The sequence below is a fragment of the Tribolium castaneum genome, chromosome 1, assembly GCF_031307605.1.
Source record: "Tribolium castaneum strain GA2 chromosome 1, icTriCast1.1, whole genome shotgun sequence".
In the NCBI taxonomy this organism is placed as follows: Eukaryota; Metazoa; Arthropoda; class Insecta; order Coleoptera; family Tenebrionidae; genus Tribolium; species Tribolium castaneum.
In genome coordinates, this window is record NC_087394.1 from 32,847,890 (window position 1) to 32,867,567 (window position 19,678).

Consider the following 19,678-nt stretch of genomic DNA (forward strand, 5'->3'; position numbering starts at 1 on the left):
AGCATTATTTTTTCTAAGGGGTTGATGAATCAATAACCGGCGCTGATTACTAAAAAATATCTCCAAAATCGGCCTCTTGTAGACAACGCTCAAAGACAAATAAAGCGTCTTGAAACAGCAATCAAAGCCAGTAATTTCGTTGATGGGTTATTTGAATGATTCCCATGTATCGACCAGACTTTTTCAACGGCATTCACGGGGCACGAGCAAACCACGCAAACACACCATTGGCTGTGGCGCATGGTCTGACATAGGACCACATCCCGCGGCAGATAAATGGCAAGCGCACTGTTTGGATATTCATTTCGCGAGTACAACGCGTTGAACGCGAATTTATTAGAATATTATTTATAATAGGTAGTGTTGTGCTTATTGTGATATTTGTGGATTATTTAGATTTATTTAGGTAAGAATTAATTCAACTTGACTGATCGATTTTATTTAATTTCTGTGAAACGAAACACCGGCTCATTTTCCATAGTAAATTACACTTTAACTACAAACAATTGACAATTGTAATCTGTTGCAATTTCGTGTTTTTCCCATGAAACATTTAAATTGATACCACATTATTTGAATCACCCAATATGTATTACGTCATGTTTGTTTACTTGTACCTAGCTGTGGCCATTAATTTATGCATGGTACGCCACTGCCTTCATCAAAAATTAAATTCAAATATCTACAATTTTTCTCACCCAAAATCAGTCACCGTAAGAGCATTTTTTATGTGGAGCTGTTTAAAATTTACTACCCACATTTATTAACGTAAATAATTTTTATGGCCAGTTGCAGTTGTAACAGGCCTTCTTATTTTTGTTACCAGAAAAAGTACAGTTTTTCCAAATTTATTTAAATTTTTCCTAATTATATCTATTGATTGGGAAACCCAATAATGATCGCTTTACTTTTAAACTCTCTATTACAAGGAACAGCAACTTCCAGCCCTTAGGGAATTAAAATTGATAAAATATTATTGATTTAACTATATTCCGCGTCTAAGTAAATATACAAAACAAATAATACCGGGAATAGATGAGTTTAACCAGTAAATATTGTTTCATTATTGTCAAATACCTAACAAGTTTACCTGCTGGAAACAAATTATGTAATTGGAACTTAATACTCTTTAAAAAAAAATTTTTACCATATGGAAGTCTAAACTTATATCTTACCTGTTTGTTTGATGCAGTAATAAAAAAATAATGAAAATAATAATTTTGTGTGTAAATTAAATATGCGTTTCAACCTCGGTTTTAAGCACCCACTTGAGCAAAATATTTGGTTTTGTTAAAAAACGTAAAACAGTCGTAATAATTATACAAAAATTTATGGTTACGGCCCATATAACTAGGTTCTTTAAGTGAAGCCGAAGTACCAAAATTTGGCGTTATTTTCCCAATTGAACTTTAATCAAGTTCCATAAAATTTTACGACTGGAAATAGTGTCAAGTCTTGTAAAACTGCAAAGTGTACTCACAAAACATCGACTTAAAAATATAATTGTGGGAACCGTTACGCGATTTCTGTTACGCTCGTAATTATATACGCCAAAAAATTTACAGTTTAAGGAACGACAGAACCGAAAGTTAAACTAGAATAAGAGAATTTGTTATCATGCCCTGTCAATGTCAAAGTCAAAAAATATTTACATTTATTTTGATATTTAATTGAACTTTAAGAAGAACACACTAAATTATGATCATTTGATTTGATAGCGTATCAGTTTTGAAGCTCGCCTCAAATAAAAATAACCGCTCGGAGTTTCTACGACTTCTTTATGAGCCAATTGCGCGTCACATCCTCGTCCATTGTTGCAAAATTGTGAAGTTATTGTTGAAAAATTTCAGAACTTAATTTATTAATCACGATGCCTGCCCGAGTCCCCGATGCACAAAACGGCCACCACGTAAACGCAATCAGCGACGACATCGTCATCACCGGAATTTCCGGCCGTTTGCCGGAAAGCAGCAACATCGAAGAATTCAAGCAACAATTATTCGATGGTGTCGATCTAGTAACCGACGATGCACGACGATGGCCTTCAGGTCTCTACACCCTCCCGGCCCGCACCGGCAAACTCAAAGACTTGTCGCGATTCGACGCCACCTTCTTCGGCGTCCACCACAAACAGGCCACCGTGATGGACCCCCAGCTCAGACTTCTCCTCGAACTGACCTACGAAGCGATCGTGGACGCCGGAGTCAACCCCAACGACATCAAGGGCTCCAAAACCGGGGTCTTTATCGGGGTTTCCGACAGCGAGTCGTCCGAATACTGGACCCAAGACCCCGACAAAATCAACGGCTACGGCCTGACCGGCTGCTGCCGGGCCATGTTTTCGAACCGAATTTCCTACACTTTTGACTTCAGCGGCCCGAGTTATGCTCTAGATACGGCCTGTTCCAGTAGTTTAGTTGCCTTACAGCAAGCCATAACTGCGATTAAAACCGGGCAATGTGATGCCGCCATAGTTGGAGGTGTTAATCTCCTCTTAAAACCCACGTCTTCGTTGCAATTCCACCGACTGGGCATGCTGAGTCCGCAAGGCATGTGCAAGGCATTTGATGCCTCTGGGAATGGTTACGTGAGGTCGGAAGCCGCAGTTGTTGTCTTTCTGCAAAAAGCCAGTGTTGCGCACCGGGTCTATGCTACTGTCCTTGGGGCCAAAATAAACACAGACGGTTACAAGGAACAGGGGATTACATTCCCGGCCGGTCCCATGCAAAACCAGCTCATCCGAGAGACTTATGCCGAGTTTGGGGTCGACCCCAATGAGGTTTCGTACGTGGAGGCCCACGGCACCGGCACCAAAGTGGGCGACCCCCAGGAAGTCAACTCAATCGCTGACTTTTTCTGCACCAAGAACCGCAAAGAACCGCTCATGATCGGTTCGGTTAAAAGCAACATGGGGCATTCGGAACCGGCGTCCGGGCTCTGCTCCCTAGCCAAAATCGTGATAGCCATGGAGTCCGGAATGATCCCCGGAAATTTACACTTCAAATCGCCAAATACCGACATTCCCGCCCTCTTAGACGGTCGACTTAAAGTCGTGGCGAAAAACGAGCCCTGGAAAGGCGGGCTGATTGGTGTTAACTCGTTCGGGTTTGGCGGAGCCAACGCTCACATTATCCTGAAATCGAACCCAAAGCCGAAGGCGTCCTGGCCCACGGACCCACTTCCTCGAGTGGTGGGCGTCTCCGGACGCACCCCTGAGGCGGTAAACACGTTCCTGGACCATGTCGAGAAGAACAAAAACGACGAAGAGTTCCTGGCTCTAATCGACCAAATCCATAAAAGTAACATTACTGGACACGCATATCGCGGGTTTACGGTACTCAGTAACCCGGCGCTTCGCGAAGTTACAGAAGTCTCGAATGAGAAGCGACCAGTTTGGTTCGTGTTCAGCGGGATGGGGTCGCAGTGGCCCGGCATGGCCAAGCAACTGATGGAAGTGGAAGTGTTCCGAAACTCGATCAAACGAAGCGCTGAAATCCTCAAACCCCACGGCATCAACCTGGAGGATATTATAGTCAATGGAACCGAGGCGACTTTCGAAAATGTCCTCAACTCCTTCGTGTCAATCGCCACCATGCAGGTCGCTCTAACCGACGTCCTCAAAGCTTTGGAAATCGAGCCCGATGGTATCGTTGGGCATTCGGTGGGCGAAGTCGGTTGTGCTTACGCCGATGGGACTTTCACGGCCGAACAGGCCGTCCTGGCGGCCTACGCCAGAGGCAGAGCCATCATCGAGAGTAAACTAATCCCGGGACAGATGGCTGCGGTCGGCCTGACATGGGAGGAGGCCAAGAGGCGTTGCCCGCCTGATGTGTTCCCCGCGTGTCACAACAGCGAAGACAACGTTACAATTTCCGGACCTCTGGACGCCGTCAATAAATTCGTAGATCAATTAACATCCGAAAATATCTTCGCCAAGAAAGTCAACAGCTCGAATATCGCATTCCACAGCAAATACATAGCCGAGGGTGGCCCCAAGCTACGCAAAGCCTTGGAGGCGATCATCCCTAACCCGAAACCACGAACCTCACGCTGGATCTCGTCCTCGATCCCTGAATCGGCCTGGGGCACACCTCTCGCACAGCAAAGCTCAGCGGCCTATCACGTTAATAATCTCCTATCACCCGTTTTGTTCCACGAGGCGCTTAAACACGTCCCTGAGAACGCCATTGCTATTGAAATCGCACCAGCTGGGCTTTTGCAAGGTATCCTCAAGCGTGCCATTGGGCCCAAGTCCACCAATATCAGTCTGGTGAAACGGATGCACGAAAACAATGTGGAGTTTTTGACTTCGGCAATTGGACGGTGAGTTGAAAATTTTGGTAAAAATTTAGATTTTTGAACGATTTCTTAGGATTTACAATGCTGGGGCCCAGCCTAAAGTTGGCAATTTGTACCACCCTGTAAGCTTCCCGGTCGGTAAGGGAACGCCCATGATCGCATCCATGATCCAGTGGGACCACTCCACCGAATGGGCCGTGGCCAATTTCTGCGATAAGGGCTCAAGGTCTGGGGAATTGGTCATCGAAGTTGATTTGAGCAAAGAAGATGACCAGTACCTGGCCGGTCATGCGATAGAGGGAAGGGTGCTTTTCCCGGCCACGGGTTACTTGGTACGTTCTATAAATTTTGCATAAGAATCAGTAAAACAAAATTAACCAGCCGTAAAGTAAGTTTTGGAGTTTGCTGAAAGTAAATGTAAAGATACGCAACTAACACCTATAGTCCATTAGAAATAATTTATCTTTCAATAGACACTTTGTTCTTGACAAGATATCAGTCAGCAGTGGCAATTTTATTGTTATAACTATCTAAAACACCAACTTTATGTAAAAAATAATTCTTTTAACACTGACTTTATTTTGTCCCTTAGACCCTCGTATGGAAAACCTTCGCCAAGCTGCGAAACGAGGACTACGAGCAGTTGCCCGTCATCATCGAAGATGTGCAATTCCACCGCGCGACAATCATGCCAAAAGAGGGCACTGTCCGATTCCTCATCAACATTTTCGAAGGAACTGGCGAATTCGAACTGTGTGAAAGTGGTTCCGTTGCCGTCTCCGGCCGCATTTCCGTCCCTGAAGACGTCTCCAAGGAACTCCTGCACTTGCCCAAACCCACCCCTGAAGTAACCAAAGACTTACTCCCCTTGAACACCGCCGACATTTACAAAGAACTGCGACTACGCGGTTACGACTACGACGGAGTTTTCCGCGGAATTGCCGAATCCGACAACAAAGGAATCGCCGGAAAACTCAAATGGAGCAACAACTGGATCAGTTACATCGATACAATGCTCCAATTCTCCATCTTGGGGCAAAACACCCGCGAGCTTTACCTCCCGACTAGACTGCAACGATGTGTGATCAACCCCAAGGAACACCTCCAGTACCTCAATGGCCTCAAAGAGGAAGATCCCAGTGTATACATGTACCGCAATATTGGGGTTATCAAATCAGGGGGTATTGAGCTCCGCGGAATGAAGGCCAGTTTGGCCCCCAGACGCCAACAAGCACAATCACCACCCAAATTGGAAAAATACCAATTCGTGCCTTTTGAAAATAACACAGCACTCAGCGAGAATCAAGACAAGGCTAAAACGCATGCCCTTACTGTTCTTTTGCAAACGGTGCTCGAAAACAGCTCAGGGGCCCTGAAACTCAAAGTGGCCGAAGTTGTGAGTGGACGACCGGTCGAAGCGATTCTAGCACCAAGTGTTAAAGATATCCTCGAACGGGAACCTATGCTTGCAGTTGACGCCTCTGTAGTAACCTCTGATTCAATTGATAGCGCAGCTTTGGAAAGCAGTGGAGTTAAAGTGGTCCACAAAGACGTTAGTTCCAATCCAATCGATCAAAACTTGCACCTTGTCGTGCTAACCGATGCGTTAACACACGGCAAAATTAATTTGATTGAAAATGCCGCCAACTGTATCAAAGACGGCGGGTTCGTGCTTCTGGAAGAACCCAAAGGGGCCATTAACAGTGGCAAATTGTCAACAACGGAGCTCATCGTAGTGAGTACTCAAGTCACGCCAACGAAAAGCTATGTCTTATTGAGAAAACCGGTCGATGTTCGTTCTGACTCAACTGCAATCCAAATCACTGAAAATAATTTCGCGTGGGTGGAACCTGTCAAAGACGCGATGAAGAAGAGTGAAGGTGACGGTAGCAAAATCTACTTGTACGTCCAAGGGGAAGAACTCACTGGGTTAGTCGGAATGGTCAATTGTTTGAAACAGGAGCCAGGCGGTGTTGGGATCCGAGCCGTCTTCATCCAGGACACAAACGCACCGAAATTTTCCCTGTCAGCTTACGAACAACAATTGAAAAAAGATCTGGTCCATAATGTTTTGAAAAAGAACGTCTGGGGCTCCTTCAGACACATTTTGCTCGACCATGACCACGACGGTGGCAAATTACAAGTGGAACACGCCTACATTAACACTCTGACTCGGGGTGATTTGTCCAGTTTGAGATGGATCGAAGGCCCCTTGACTTACTACAAAGGCGGTGACGCCAAATCCGAGCTTTGCCACGTCTATTACGCCCCTCTTAACTTCCGTGACATTATGCTAGCGACTGGGAAACTCCCACCGGACGCGTTACCTGGCGATTTGGCCGGACAGGACTGCATCCTCGGTTTGGAATTCTCGGGACGGGACAGTAAAGGACGAAGAGTGATGGGGATGGTTGAGGCACGGAGTCTCGCAACTACTGTGATTGCCGACACTGGATTTTTATGGGAAGTCCCGGAGAAATGGAGTTTGGAGGAAGCCGCAACAATTCCAGTGGTTTACGGTACAAGTTACTACGCCCTTATTGTGCGCGGTGGCATGAAACCAGGCGAGTCGATTCTCATCCATGCTGGTACCGGTGGTGTGGGGCAAGCATCCATTGCCATAGCCCTCCACATGGGCTGCAAGGTTTTCACGACAGTGAGCAGTCAAGCCAAGAGGGATTTCCTCAAGAAGACGTTCCCGCAACTTAACGACGACTGTATTGGAAATTCGCGTGATACAAGCTTTGAACAAATGGTTTTGACTCAAACCAATGGCCGTGGCGTTGATTTGGTCCTCAATTCGTTGGCGAATCACCAGCTGCAAGCGTCCGTGCGGTGTCTGGCAATCGGGGGCCGCTTTTTGGAGATTGGTAAAGTCGATCTTTCGAACAATTCGCCGCTGGGTATGAGCATCTTTTTGAAAAATACCACGTTCCATGGGATTCTCCTTGACGCGTTGCTGGACAGTGACGGTCCCGATAAGCGCGAAGTCGTCCGTTTGATTAACGAGGGCATTGCCAACGGGGCTGTGAAGCCGCTTCCAAGCACCGTTTTCAACGAAAATCAGACGGAACAAGCGTTCCGTTTCATGGCCTCTGGCAAACACATCGGTAAAGTCGTCCTCAAGATCCGGGACGAGGAAAGTCGCAAGGCGCAGCGCCCTAAACCCAAGACCGTGACTGCCATCCCTCGAACCTACATGGACCCGGACAAGAGTTACGTCCTCGTGGGCGGCTTGGGTGGTTTCGGGCTCGAACTAGCCAACTGGCTCATCACACGTGGTGCCTCCAAAATCGTGCTAACGTCCCGCAGTGGGATCAAGACCGGGTACCAGTCACTGTGTGTGAGGAGGTGGCGCGATTCAGGCGTAAAAGTATTGATTTCCACCGCTGATGCCACCACCGAAAAAGGGGCCCGCCGTTTGCTGGAAGAAGCCAATGGTTTGGGCCCAGTTGGCGGTATTTTCAACCTTGCCGTGGTCCTCCGGGACGCCATGATGGAAAACCAGACCGAAGCCGACTACAAAACGGCCTGCAAGCCCAAAGTCGACGGCAGCAAACAACTGGACGCCGCCTCCCGTTCACTAGCGCCACATCTCGACTATTTCGTCAACTTCTCGTCCGTTTCCTGCGGACGGGGCAATGCCGGACAATCAAACTACGGCATGGCCAACTCCGCCATGGAGCGCATCTGCGAGGCGCGGCAAGCGGCGGGACTCCCAGGTGTGGCCATTCAATGGGGGGCCATCGGCGATGTTGGTCTTATCCTGGAGACCATGGGCGGGAACGATACCGAAGTCGGCGGGACTTTGCCCCAGAGGATGGCCTCGTGTCTCACTACCATGGACACGTTCCTCCAACAACCCAATGCAGTGGTTTCGAGCATGGTCCTGGCTGAGAAGCACAAAGCCGGTGCGGACGCCAACCAAGTGAGTCTCATCGACGCCGTTGCCAATATTCTGGGTATCAAAGACGCGTCCACGGTCACGGCTTCGGCTTCTTTGGCCGATTTGGGCATGGACTCGTTAATGGGCGCCGAAATCAAGCAAACGCTTGAACGCAACTACGACCTAGTGCTCAATGCCCAGGAAATCCGAGCGTTGACTTTCGGGAAATTAACCGAGTTGGGAAGTGGTGGAGCCGCTCCGGTGGAGACATCGGCCCCAGCTGGCGATAACCAAGTGCAGTTCGACAAAAACGCGGAAATTATGCCCAGCAAATGTTTGGTTCAGATGAAGAGCAAAGGTGGCGACTCGAAGAAAAATCCAGTGTTTGTTCTACACCCCATTGAGGGAGTGGTGGATGCTTTGCAAGTGCTGGCTAGTAATATTGAAGCCCCGGTGTATGGTCTACAGTGTACCAAAGACACACCCTTGACGAGTATTGGTGACTTGGCCCAATATTACAACAAGCAGATCAAAACCGTTCAACCGAAAGGCCCTTACACGCTGGTCGGCTATTCGTTTGGTGCCTGCGTTGCTTTCGAAATGGGCGTCCAGCTCGAAAATAGTGGCGAACAAGTCAAACTCTTGTTCATCGATGGGTCGCCCACTTACGTAGCGACCCACACCGGCAAAGCCAGGAACACCAAGAGTTTGCAAGGAAACACGGCGGCTGAGCAAAGCGAAGCTTTGGTTTACTTCGCCCTGCAGTTCAAAGACATCGACCAACAAAAGGTGAGTCACTAATTCGAATGTTTCCGCACGAATTAATACGACTTTACTAGGCTGTGACCGAGTTGATGTCACTCAAAACTTGGGAAGAACGCGTGGCTAGAGCCACTCAGCTGGTGTCAGGTGCCGCCCCTTACCCCAAGGAACAATTGGCAGCTGCTGCGGCCAGTTTCTACTACAAGTTGGTAGCAGCCGACAAGTACAAGCCCAACATGCAATTCAAAGGTCCAGTCACGCTCATCAGGGCCATAGATAATTACGTGCAAATGGGTGACGATTATGGGCTTTCTGAGGTAAGTTTGCCACTTGTGTGAATGAACGAACGGTTCTAATTGTGGTTACAGGTGTGCAAAGGCAAACTCAAAGTGCAAGCCCTTGAAGGCAACCACCGGTCAATTCTAGGCGGCTCGACTGTGCAAAAGATTGCCAATATCATACACAACGATTTTATCAAAGCGTAATTTTTGACTTGCATCGCATCCATGAGTTTTGGGCACAGTATGTAGATATTTTTGTAATTTAATTTTGTAAATAGTTGTAGCTTTAAGTATTTTTATACTATATACGAGCTATATAATATAAAAAACTAATTTATTTTTGATTAGACAGCGCAGTTTTGTAATTTATTTTGTAGACGCATTTATTTTTGTATTTTTGGGAGTACCAAAGACTAGATGTTGTTGATGTTTAGTTCAATTTTAACGGTTCTGGTAATGATACAAGGTTTGTTGCTTGACTTTTGTAGCATTGTCACAACTTTGGCGGTCACAATCATTCTGGTGTAAATATATGAATAATAAACAAGTTCAATCGAAAGCTACGTTTTAATACCCACTTTCACAATACTTTAAACAATACTGTATTTTAGAATAAATACAGGGCAAATAACAGTTATCTACAGTAACTACAGTGCGGCCTCGATTATTCGAACCATTACTTATACTGAGGAATGTTTAAGTACTCTAATTACTTACTGACTAGCTAATGTGCTGCTGGATCACTGATTGACTTTGTTTTGTCACAAGTGAACGAAACGGTAATTGCGTACCTAACACCAGAAGTCACTCGTTCGACAAAATGGGGATTCTCAGCACCTGAGGTGAACATCAAGACTCTTCCTTTCCTGGGCTCTACTGTAACATTTTTCATCGGTTTCTCGGCATCGTCTACAAACACGAAACGTCCTCCTTTAAAATCGTTAGAAAAATCCGTGAGATACAACAACGATGTGTAATGAAATGACTCATAAGTTTCCTGAAAAAAATATTTGAAAACTAACTTTGATAAATTAAAATAGGCACCTTGTCCACATGAATGTGCCAATACTCATCGTGGGGCGTCTTTGACTCCAAGTTGGACAATTTCGAAAAAAAAGTTGGATGCGTCAAGTACAGACTTTCACTGTCTATACCGAAATTTTCAGCAATTGCATGTTTGATCTTATTTTTGACAATTTTATAAATTGCTAAATCCGACGCTGTGATGAACTTTTCTGACCCTTTCAGGGTGTAAATATTTACAAATTTCTCCCCAAACGAAAGGGCACCTGAGTGGATGTCCAAGATTGAAGCGCCTCCAGAGGAGCCCCCTAGACTGATTCCTTTCTTGGCCACATTTAGCAGAGTTTCTGCTTCGTTAATTGTGACAAGTTTATCGGAGACAAACCTCCCGCATTTAATTGGAACACAAGTGGGGAATTGTTTAATTTCATCCAAATATTTGGTGTCACAGTCCACCGTTTGCCCCCTCATGGGTAAAATATCCTTTTGCTTCGCCAACGACACTTCTTTGCCATCCTTTGACGTGTACCAAACGTATAAGAGAACTCCTAATATGACAATACCTCGGCTCCAAATGCGCTGATTTGGGAACTTTGGCATGGGGCCATAACGGCTAAAATGTACAAAAGATCAGAACGCTTAACGTGGAATAATAAAAATCGTACTAAGGTGTTGGTGTTTCTTTCACATCGTTATTTTTCTTTTCACCGTTCTTGCGTTTTTGTGCCTTTGTTATTCCGGTCATAACCTAAAAAATTCTAATAATTTGTGTCCAAAAGTGTATTGGTAGATCACACGTTTGTCATTTACATCCAATTCCTGGTGGAAATTACATCAAATTGTAAAATTAACGAGTAATTAAAAAAACATCCCTTATTTTGACATCTCCATTTTTTTGACACATTTCATAACCTAAAACTCGGGCAAATATAACCTAATATTCGAGAACTCGTGTCAGTTTGCAACAGTTTTTTTACAACAAATCGAAAAGAACAAAGGGTTTGAATGCAAAAAGCATAAAATTACTTTCAAGTGCCACGTAATTACACAATGATAGCAGAAAACAGGTATTTTTTTAGGCCTATTATGTTTCAACTAAATTGTATTTTTATTTGATAAACAGCGATTTAAATCCTTCGGCCCCATGTGCCGAAATAATCGACGACATTGAGGACCTTGTATCCGCTCAAGACATAACACCGAAAGAACGATACAGTTCGCGTAAAAACGTTAAAGTCAAAGCTAAAAAGAGGGTAAAATTTGTGTCTTAAAGTTCGGCAAAAATTATGCATTTGTTTGTAGGACAAAAAGATTGAAAATGTGGAGCCAGTCAGCGGTGAAAATATTCCAGGGACTCAAAAAATTTACATTAAAACGTGGGGCTGTGCCCACAACAGCTCAGACACTGAGTACATGGCTGGTCAGTTGACTGCTTACGGTTACAAATTGACCGAAAACAAAAAAGAGGCCGACCTTTGGTTACTCAATAGTTGTACAGTCAAAAACCCAGCTGAGGATCACTTTAGGTAATTTTTTTTTACCACATTATTGATAAAATCTTTCAATAATTTTTACAGAAATCAAATTCAAGAGGCCAAAGAACTAGGAAAGTACATTGTTGTGGCCGGTTGTGTCCCGCAGGGCGCCCCTAAAGCCTCCTTCATTCAAGGTCTTAGCATTATAGGGGTGCAGCAAATTGACAGAGTTGTGGAAGTTGTTGAGGAGACTTTGAAGGGAAATACGGTCAAATTGTTGGGTACAAAAAAAGAACAAGGGAAAAAAATTGGGGGTGCTTCTTTGCTGTTGCCTAAAGTTAGGCGAAATCCCTTGATTGAAATTATTGCTATCAATACAGGGTGTTTAAATCAGTGTACTTACTGTAAAACTAAACATGCCAGGGGGGAATTAGGAAGTTATCCACCTGAAGAGATCGTGGAAAGGGCGAAACAAGCTTTTGAAGAGGGTGTTGTTGAGATATGGCTCACGTCGGAAGATACAGGTATTTAATTTTGCATCATAGTGAGCTATGGCAACGTTTAAAACCCGAATATATGTTTTTCCCCAAATATTTTTCATTGCAGAAGTAACAAACTTAATAATCACTGCATTGGGACAAAAATGATATTTTTGTTTTTGCGTTTTTGCAGGTTTTTCAAATAGAATTGCAAATATTTTGCAAAATATCGTTAAAATAATTGTTACAATAAAAATTAGAGTACATATTTTACCCAGTTCTTGTTAGGTTCTAGCTAGAGTTGTTCTAACAACTGAGTTTATCTATTAAAGAATCGTAAATGTTTGCAATGTGACGAGCAGAGTGAAGACAAGTCCTTCAAAAAAAACTGTCGTCGCACTTTGGCCTGAAATTTAATTCTGGCTTATTTTAGGCACATATGGAAGGGACATCGGGACTTCGCTCCCGGAGCTGCTTTGGAAGCTTGTCGAAGTAATTCCTGAAGGCTGTCGCTTGAGATTAGGGATGACCAACCCCCCTTACATCCTCGAACACTTATCAGAAGTTGCAAAAATAATGAACCACCCCCGTGTGTACAGTTTTCTCCACGTTCCAGTCCAATCCGGAAGCGACCAAGTCCTCTCCGACATGAAACGCGAATACTTCCGAAAAGATTTTGAACACGTTGTTGATTTCCTCCAATCGCAAATCCCAGGCATGACGATTGCCACCGACATAATCTGTGGATTTCCCACAGAAACGGAAAAAGATTTTGAAGACACTTTATCCCTATGCGAAAAATACAAGTTCCCTAGTTTATTTATCAACCAGTTCTTCCCAAGGCCTGGCACACCGGCGGCTCTGCTTCCGAGAATACCAGCGCAAGAAGTGAAAGGCAGAACTAAGCGGTTGACCGATTTGTTTTATTCGTATCAGCCGTATGATAAGAAAGTAGGGGAAGTACAGGAGGTGCTAGTAACGGAAGTGTCCCACGATAAGAAACATTACGTGGGGCATAACAAATTTTACGAGCAAGTTTTGGTGCCGAAAGATGAGAAGTACATGGGGAAGCTGGTCACTGTGAAAATTGTGAGTGCGACGAAATTCTCAATGACGGGGGAACCCCTAAGCCAGGTCATGCCTGGAATTGCCAAGCCATTACAACACGGCGAAGTTTCGGGAGTCAAGTTGAAGAAAACGGACGATGTGAGGGTGCTAATCACCCTAGTTGTGTTAGGAGTGTCTATTATTTTCAGATTCTTGTGGATGATACTTTAAGTTGTTAAATTTTATTATTAAACAAATATAAATTATTTGATTTCAAAAGAATTTTTTTGGATTCACCTTTGCGCAAGTGTTACGTTGGCAGTACTAATTCATAGTCCAGTATTTTTTTCGGGAAGAATTCTCTAAGCAGTACCAACCTTTAGTTGTCAATATACAAATCATCGGTTTCAGAAAATGGTAATGATCTGTTAGGGCGTATGACACAACAACAGAACCCTGACTAACGACTAGAGGTTGAAATAAACTTGTATTTTTGAAAATTTTATCAATTTCTAATTCGAATTAGTAGGCGCGCTCGCAGTTGACAAAACTGACACTTGACAGCATCACAAAAGTTGACGTTTATTTATTTTGAGCGTGTATGATAATGGCTGATGCGAATGAATTGCCGGAAAACAGTCGTGGAAAGTCTCACACAGCCCCATTTAGTGAGGAGTCTGATTCCGAGGAGTCCGTTCAACCTGTCCTTCTGGACTTGGGCGACGATTTGAGCCGAGTGTCTGACTCAAATAGGTTAGGATTTCAAAGTGCTGGAGCTTCAGGTGGGCTTTATTCGCGCTGAAGACACTTTTATCACCCATGTTTGGGTAATTTGCAGGTAGTACCGAGCCCCCCAGGCGAGAAGACAACCCGTTTTCGTTCAAACATTTTTTACGTAGTGATGTAAATAGCTATCAAAATAAGGGGGCACGGCCTAAGGTTTACTGCGAGGGGCGTCCGGTGTCGTCCGTCTCCGACTTGGAATTCGCCCCCTCGCAGGAGACAAAACAGACAAGGATCGTTCCTGAGTACTCATCTGCCTTACCTGATTTCGTTCAAGACCACTTAGTTATAGAACAGTGTTATTTAAACAATTCTACGAATAGCAATTTTAATTTGGATATAAACCTGCCGGATTTTACCCCAAGTAGGGACAGCATTAACATAAATAGAGTAAATATCGATTCTAGTCATAACGTTAATCGAGGATGTGATATTAGTAACAATTTGTCGATACCGTTGGATTTGCCTGTGAGGCCGCAGGCTGGCTTCCCTCTAGACCTCCCAATATCTAATTCGCCCCAAAATGGTAACCGGAATTGTGTTAACAGTGAAGTCAGTTGTAAATTTTCGCTTAATTATTTATACTCCAGGTTTTGCTTTACAGGTTGGAGTATCTAAAAGTTTGCCAGATTTCTTAGCCGATGGTGCGGTGTGTCCTCAGAACCCTGATGGACCTCAAGTTGAAAGTCCAGAGAGGGAGTGTGAGAGGTTGAGGCGGGAACTGGAAGTTTGTAGAGGACAGTTGGTCGAGAGGACACGTCAAGTTGAGAATCTCACAAGGGAACTAGAAATTGCACGAAACAAGGAACATGATTACACACAAAATCTCGCCAAAGCGCTTGAACAAGTCGAGAAAAATTTGGAAAAGAGCAACGTAAGTTTTGGAGAGAAATCGCATTTTTTGAACCTAAAACATTGAAGTCAAAAATGATGTTATTTTGACCAATTTCGTTAATTTTAACTCGTGTTATATTATAACTTACGATTATGAGTGAGAAGCTGAACTTTTCGCAATTAAAAAAAGCGAATTTTTTCGTGGATTTATCTATGGAGCTCATGTAGCTAAAAATGCATAAGTTCGCATTTTTTGCTAAATTTTTATTCAAGGGATTTACTTATTTTAAAAAATAACCAAATTAGATCAAGAAATCATCTAATTAATAAAAAGGCGCAAAGTTTCCATTGACTGAGTTAAAAATCAAGTTGAAACGATGGTTGAAGTGTAGAGAATACTTTGTCGGCATTAAATGTGTTAAATATTTAATTTAGTAATTATTCTTTGCAGCTTTTGAGTGCCCCATAGTTTTGGTGTTATTTTTTGTAATTGCGTGTCGTTTGCTTTACAGATGAGAACGGCAAGTGCTGAAAATACCATTGTAAAATTGCGGCAAGAAATAAAATCGCTTGTGGTAGGTGGACGTGATTTTTTTTATTTTTTCGTAAGCATTTAATTTTTAGAGTCAATTGAACAGTTTAAAGTCGGAAAATTTGCTACTTCGTGGGGAAGAGGGTGCAGCTGGGGGGCACGATTATCATACTCCGAATGAAATGCATTCGCAGAGATTAGCTCAAGAATTGAAAGCTGCAGCGAGTACTGCAGAACACTCATTAAGGTAATTTGGCTAGTCGTGTTAAAGTCCGATTTTATTTGGGGTTTTAGGCAATTGTTAACTGGTGTTGATAATTTAAGAATAATGGCGGCAAGTTTAGAAAACATGCATCGCATTGAAGAGAAAAGAGAGCCTTTCTTAGATTTAGATGAGGATACAGGTCCAGCATTGTAATGGTAAAAATATATAAGACAACTGATTTTTGATATTGTACATAGATCTACATATATGTAGCTTAATTTATTACAAGTAGGGATGTACGCTAGTTTTTTCATTCATGTGATTTTTTATTTAGTGATAGCTATTTTGATATTAACACCAACTGACTATAAGCCATCTATCAACAGATCTTTGTAAGTGTGATGCTACTTATACATCACATTATTTAATATTACGGCTGTATACACTTGTGTTATGGTTTGTAATATACTGTATATCATCTCCCAACTCAACATTTTATTACCTGATGGCTCAACATTGAATTTGAAATGAAACTTCCAATGTTCTGTTGAGTTTTTTGCAATTTTATTTGTTTTGTTTATGCGGATTATATGTATTTTCAACCAAAATTAACTGTTATAATGTTATAAATTATTCATGCACTTCAAAAAAATAATAGCTAATGTTATTTATACTTTCAGTGTTAAGAGATGCTAATCAATAATTATTTTACAATTTTAACAATCTTATTTAAAAAAATAATTGGGTAAAATGCGACATTGGCGTTTTATAGTTTTCAAACTTTTTGCTACCATTTACCCAGAAGCCAATCAGATTGCTTGAAGTTTAACTGTTATCTGCTGTTTCTTTTCAATGCAATCTCGATGTCTGAACCTCATGGTTAAAAGTTAAAATGACCCTTATGTTAGCAAAATTTTGCTAGATATTTATTTAACTAATAGCTTTATTCTCCAGTGGAAGACTAAGGTAAGAAATCTTGCTGTAATTTTTTCTTAAATAAATAAGTGTTTTATATTGAACCGCTGCGTCATGAAAAAAAAAAAAAAACTAAAGAAAAGTCAAAAAGTTATCATTCTGTTCACTCAGCAAAAGCAAGAATGGCACCTCTCCCAGACGGTCCCGACCCATCCACAAAACAAAAACAGCCCCCAACTTTCGCCCCCCAAAAGGAATCTTCATTTTCCACTCAAAAACTTAAAAGTTCTTTGAGCGACTGCCTTTCACAAACTGTCATTATCAAACCAGGAGTCAAAGGCAGACCCATAAAAATCGAAAGCAACCATTTATCCTTGAACGTGGGCACACTCACAGAAGCTTACCATTACGACGTCTCCATCACACCTGACACTCCCAAAAGCTTCCTCCGCGATGTCATGAACCTTTTCGCTCGGAAACACTATCCGAAAAACCACCCGGCCTTCGACGGCCGGAAAAATCTCTACTCGCCTAAAAAATTGCCTTTGCCCAACGACACCATGAGTGATACCATTGAACTTGAAGGAGAAAACAAGAAACGGGGGTTTAAAGTTGTGGTTAAACTGGCGAGAACTGTAGATTTGTCGCCACTTCGTGATATTTTACAAACGAGACAATCGCCACAAGACGCTTTACAATGCCTGGATATTGTCCTAAGAAACGCTCCTTCTAACAGCTGCATAAGCTCAGGGAGGTGTTTTTTTACACCTCCAAGGGAGGGCCAAATTTTGCGTCTGGGGGACGGCATGGAAATGTACTACGGGTTTTATCAATCGGCTATCAGAGGCTGGAAACAGCCGCTCCTGAACGTTGATGTTGTCCATAAGGCGTTTCCCGAAGCCTTGAACGTCCTAGACCTCGTGTGCGAACTAGGGAGCGACTACAGGAACACTATGACACGACAAGACCTCAACCAACCCCTCACTGATTTCGTGCAAAAAGCCTTGGAAAAATTCCTCAAACAGTTGAAAGTCACGTATGAAATACCGGGCCAAAGTGGCTCAAGACGCATTTTTCGCGTCAATGGCCTCCGTGCGCCCCCAAGTCAGGCCCGGTTTACGCTTGGCGATGGCAAAGTCACCACGGTGGAGAAATATTACCAAGAAGTCAAACGCTGCAGACTCCAGTATCCGCATTTGCCGACCCTTTGGGTGGGTTCGAGACAACGTGAGGTCCTCATACCGTTGGAATTTTGCACGGTGGTGAGCGGGCAAGTCGTCAATCGCAAAATGAACGAGAACCAAACCAGTGTTATGATCAAAAAAGCGGCCACTTCGACGGACGTTCGCAAAGATAAGATCATGCAAGTTCTGCGAAAGGCAAATTACAATAGTGATCCCTGTGTCAGGGAGTTCGGATTTTCGGTAAATAATAGTTTCGAGAAGTTGGATGGGCGCGTTTTGCAGCCGCCGACTCTGCTGTATGCCCGGAAGGCGGAAGTTACGCCGAGTAAGGGTGTGTGGAGGGCCGACATGAATCGGTTTTTTGTGGGGGCTATTGTACACAAATGGACGATTGTGTCCTGTACGAGGCATCCGGAGAGGGGGGAGCAGTTGGCCGATATGGTGAGTGTTTTTACCATAACTACAGTTAATGTATAATTCTAAAAATTGTCCTAGATCTTCAGAATGGCTAGTTCGAACGGCATGCAGATCACCTCCAAGGCCACTGGTCCGTTCCAGCACCTCGGCGGTCGCCAAAACCTGCGCGATATCATCGACTACTTCAAGAGGAAGCAAGACCACGACCTCATCATCGTCGTGGTCCCCAACAGCGGCCCCCAATACTCACTGGTGAAACAAGCGGCTGAACTAAACGTCGGCTGCCTGACCCAGTGCATCAAAGAACGCACTATCGCCAAACTCAACCCGCAAATAATCGCCAACATCCTCCTCAAAATCAACAGCAAGCTGAACGGCACAAACCACATACTTTCCTCCCGCTTGCCCATCATGTCCCGTCCGTGCATCATCATGGGGGCCGACGTCACCCATCCCGGCCCCGACGCCAAGGACGTGCCCAGCGTCGCGGCGGTGACGGCGTCGCACGACCCCAACGCCTTCCAGTACAACATCTGCTGGCGCTTGCAGCCCCCTAAAGTCGAAATTATCGAAGATCTGTGCGCTATTACAGTCGAACAGTTGATGTTTTTCTACCGAAAAACTCGTCACAAGCCGGAAACGATCGTGTTTTTCCGGGACGGGGTGTCTGAGGGACAGTTTGCGGAAGTGAGGCGAGCGGAAATTTCCGCCATACACCAAGCGTGTAAAAAACTACAAAGGGAGGGCTATGAGCCCAGGATTACGTTCCTGGTGGTGCAGAAAAGACACCATACGAGGCTTTTCCCGACAAATCCCCGGGATTCGGAGGATAGGAATAACAATGTTCCAGCCGGGACTTGTGTAGATACGCATATTACTAATCCGATGATGCAGGACTTTTATTTGGTGTCCCATGCGAGTATACAAGGGGTGGCAAAGCCTACGAAGTATTGTACGCTTTGGGATGATAATAATATGAGTAATGATGATATTGAGGAGTTGACATATTATTTGTGTCACATGTTTACGAGGTGCAATAGATCGGTTAGTTATCCGGCACCGACTTATTATGCACATTTGGCGGCAGCGAGGGCTAAGGTTTATGTCGAGAATGTTAAGCTGGACTTGACTCAGTTGAAGACACATCAGCAGAAGTGTCAGATTCAAGAGAGCATTGTGAAGGAGAAACCGATGTTCTTTGTTTAGAAACCAAATTTCTAAATTTTTCATTTAACATTTTTAGAGATTTTTTAATTTTAATTTTTTACTAGAATTTTGACAAAAGATTACAAAATAAGGTTTAGGTTTTTACTGCTTAAAAATTTATTTTAAATTTTATATTCACATAAGCATGTGATTTTGTTTTCGTTTTTAAAATGTTTACTTTTCTGTAGTTTTTAACTGCTTCCATTTTTACGTACCCTCTCTTATTCCGTGAACCCTCTTCTTCTCAGTTCCATCATCTCTGAATCACCTAGCTTTCACACTTTTAATTTTTTAGACACCTCCCCTGTCATTAGTTACTTCTTTTATTCTTCGTTCTCTCCTGTCAGTAT

The 19,678-nt window shown here is 43.6% G+C and overlaps 5 protein-coding genes across 6 annotated transcripts; 4 read left to right on the forward strand and 1 right to left on the reverse strand.

Annotated features, from left to right (window-relative positions):
• The first annotated feature begins 247 nt into the window (after nt 1-247).
• Nucleotides 248-9,787, forward strand: FASN1 (Fatty acid synthase 1). The gene is made up of 6 exons (XM_008202063.3): nt 248-406; nt 1,851-4,323; nt 4,373-4,631; nt 4,892-8,974; nt 9,025-9,264; nt 9,316-9,787. Exons 2-6 carry the CDS (start codon nt 1,871-1,873, stop codon nt 9,430-9,432), a joined length of 7,152 nt encoding a protein of 2,383 aa, XP_008200285.1. The 5' UTR covers nt 248-406; nt 1,851-1,870; the 3' UTR covers nt 9,433-9,787.
• On the reverse strand, nt 9,777-11,186 carry LOC658905 (2-oxoglutarate and iron-dependent oxygenase domain-containing protein 3). Its single transcript, XM_965256.4, has 4 exons — nt 11,049-11,186; nt 10,917-10,999; nt 10,273-10,864; nt 9,777-10,225 (listed from the first exon to the last, which is right to left on the reverse strand). Exons 1-4 carry the CDS (start codon nt 11,055-11,057, stop codon nt 9,953-9,955), a joined length of 957 nt encoding a protein of 318 aa, XP_970349.3. The 5' UTR covers nt 11,058-11,186; the 3' UTR covers nt 9,777-9,952.
• Nucleotides 11,178-13,534, forward strand: LOC658834 (uncharacterized protein). The gene is made up of 5 exons (XM_008202064.3): nt 11,178-11,318; nt 11,375-11,504; nt 11,554-11,777; nt 11,829-12,250; nt 12,639-13,534. Exons 1-5 carry the CDS (start codon nt 11,302-11,304, stop codon nt 13,481-13,483), a joined length of 1,638 nt encoding a protein of 545 aa, XP_008200286.1. The 5' UTR covers nt 11,178-11,301; the 3' UTR covers nt 13,484-13,534.
• A 270-nt stretch (nt 13,535-13,804) lies between these two features.
• Nucleotides 13,805-16,092, forward strand: l(3)04053 (lethal (3) 04053). The gene is made up of 6 exons (XM_008202061.3): nt 13,805-14,034; nt 14,091-14,587; nt 14,640-14,909; nt 15,382-15,444; nt 15,494-15,648; nt 15,696-16,092. Exons 1-6 carry the CDS (start codon nt 13,854-13,856, stop codon nt 15,817-15,819), a joined length of 1,290 nt encoding a protein of 429 aa, XP_008200283.1. The 5' UTR covers nt 13,805-13,853; the 3' UTR covers nt 15,820-16,092.
• Nucleotides 16,093-16,238: 146 nt separating this feature from the next.
• Nucleotides 16,239-19,523, forward strand: Ago-2a (Argonaute-2a). Of its 2 annotated transcripts, XM_008202051.3 has the most exons (3): nt 16,239-16,572; nt 16,693-18,146; nt 18,201-19,523. In XM_008202051.3, the coding sequence occupies exons 2-3, from the start codon at nt 16,704-16,706 to the stop codon at nt 19,326-19,328; spliced, it is 2,571 nt and encodes an 856-aa protein (XP_008200273.1). In that variant the 5' UTR covers nt 16,239-16,572; nt 16,693-16,703; the 3' UTR covers nt 19,329-19,523. The 2 variants fall into 2 exon arrangements, with proteins under 2 accessions (XP_008200273.1, NP_001107842.1); NM_001114370.1 differs by lacking the exon at nt 16,239-16,572 and having other exon boundaries at nt 16,704-18,146; nt 18,201-19,328.
• The last annotated feature ends 155 nt before the right edge of the window (nt 19,524-19,678 follow it).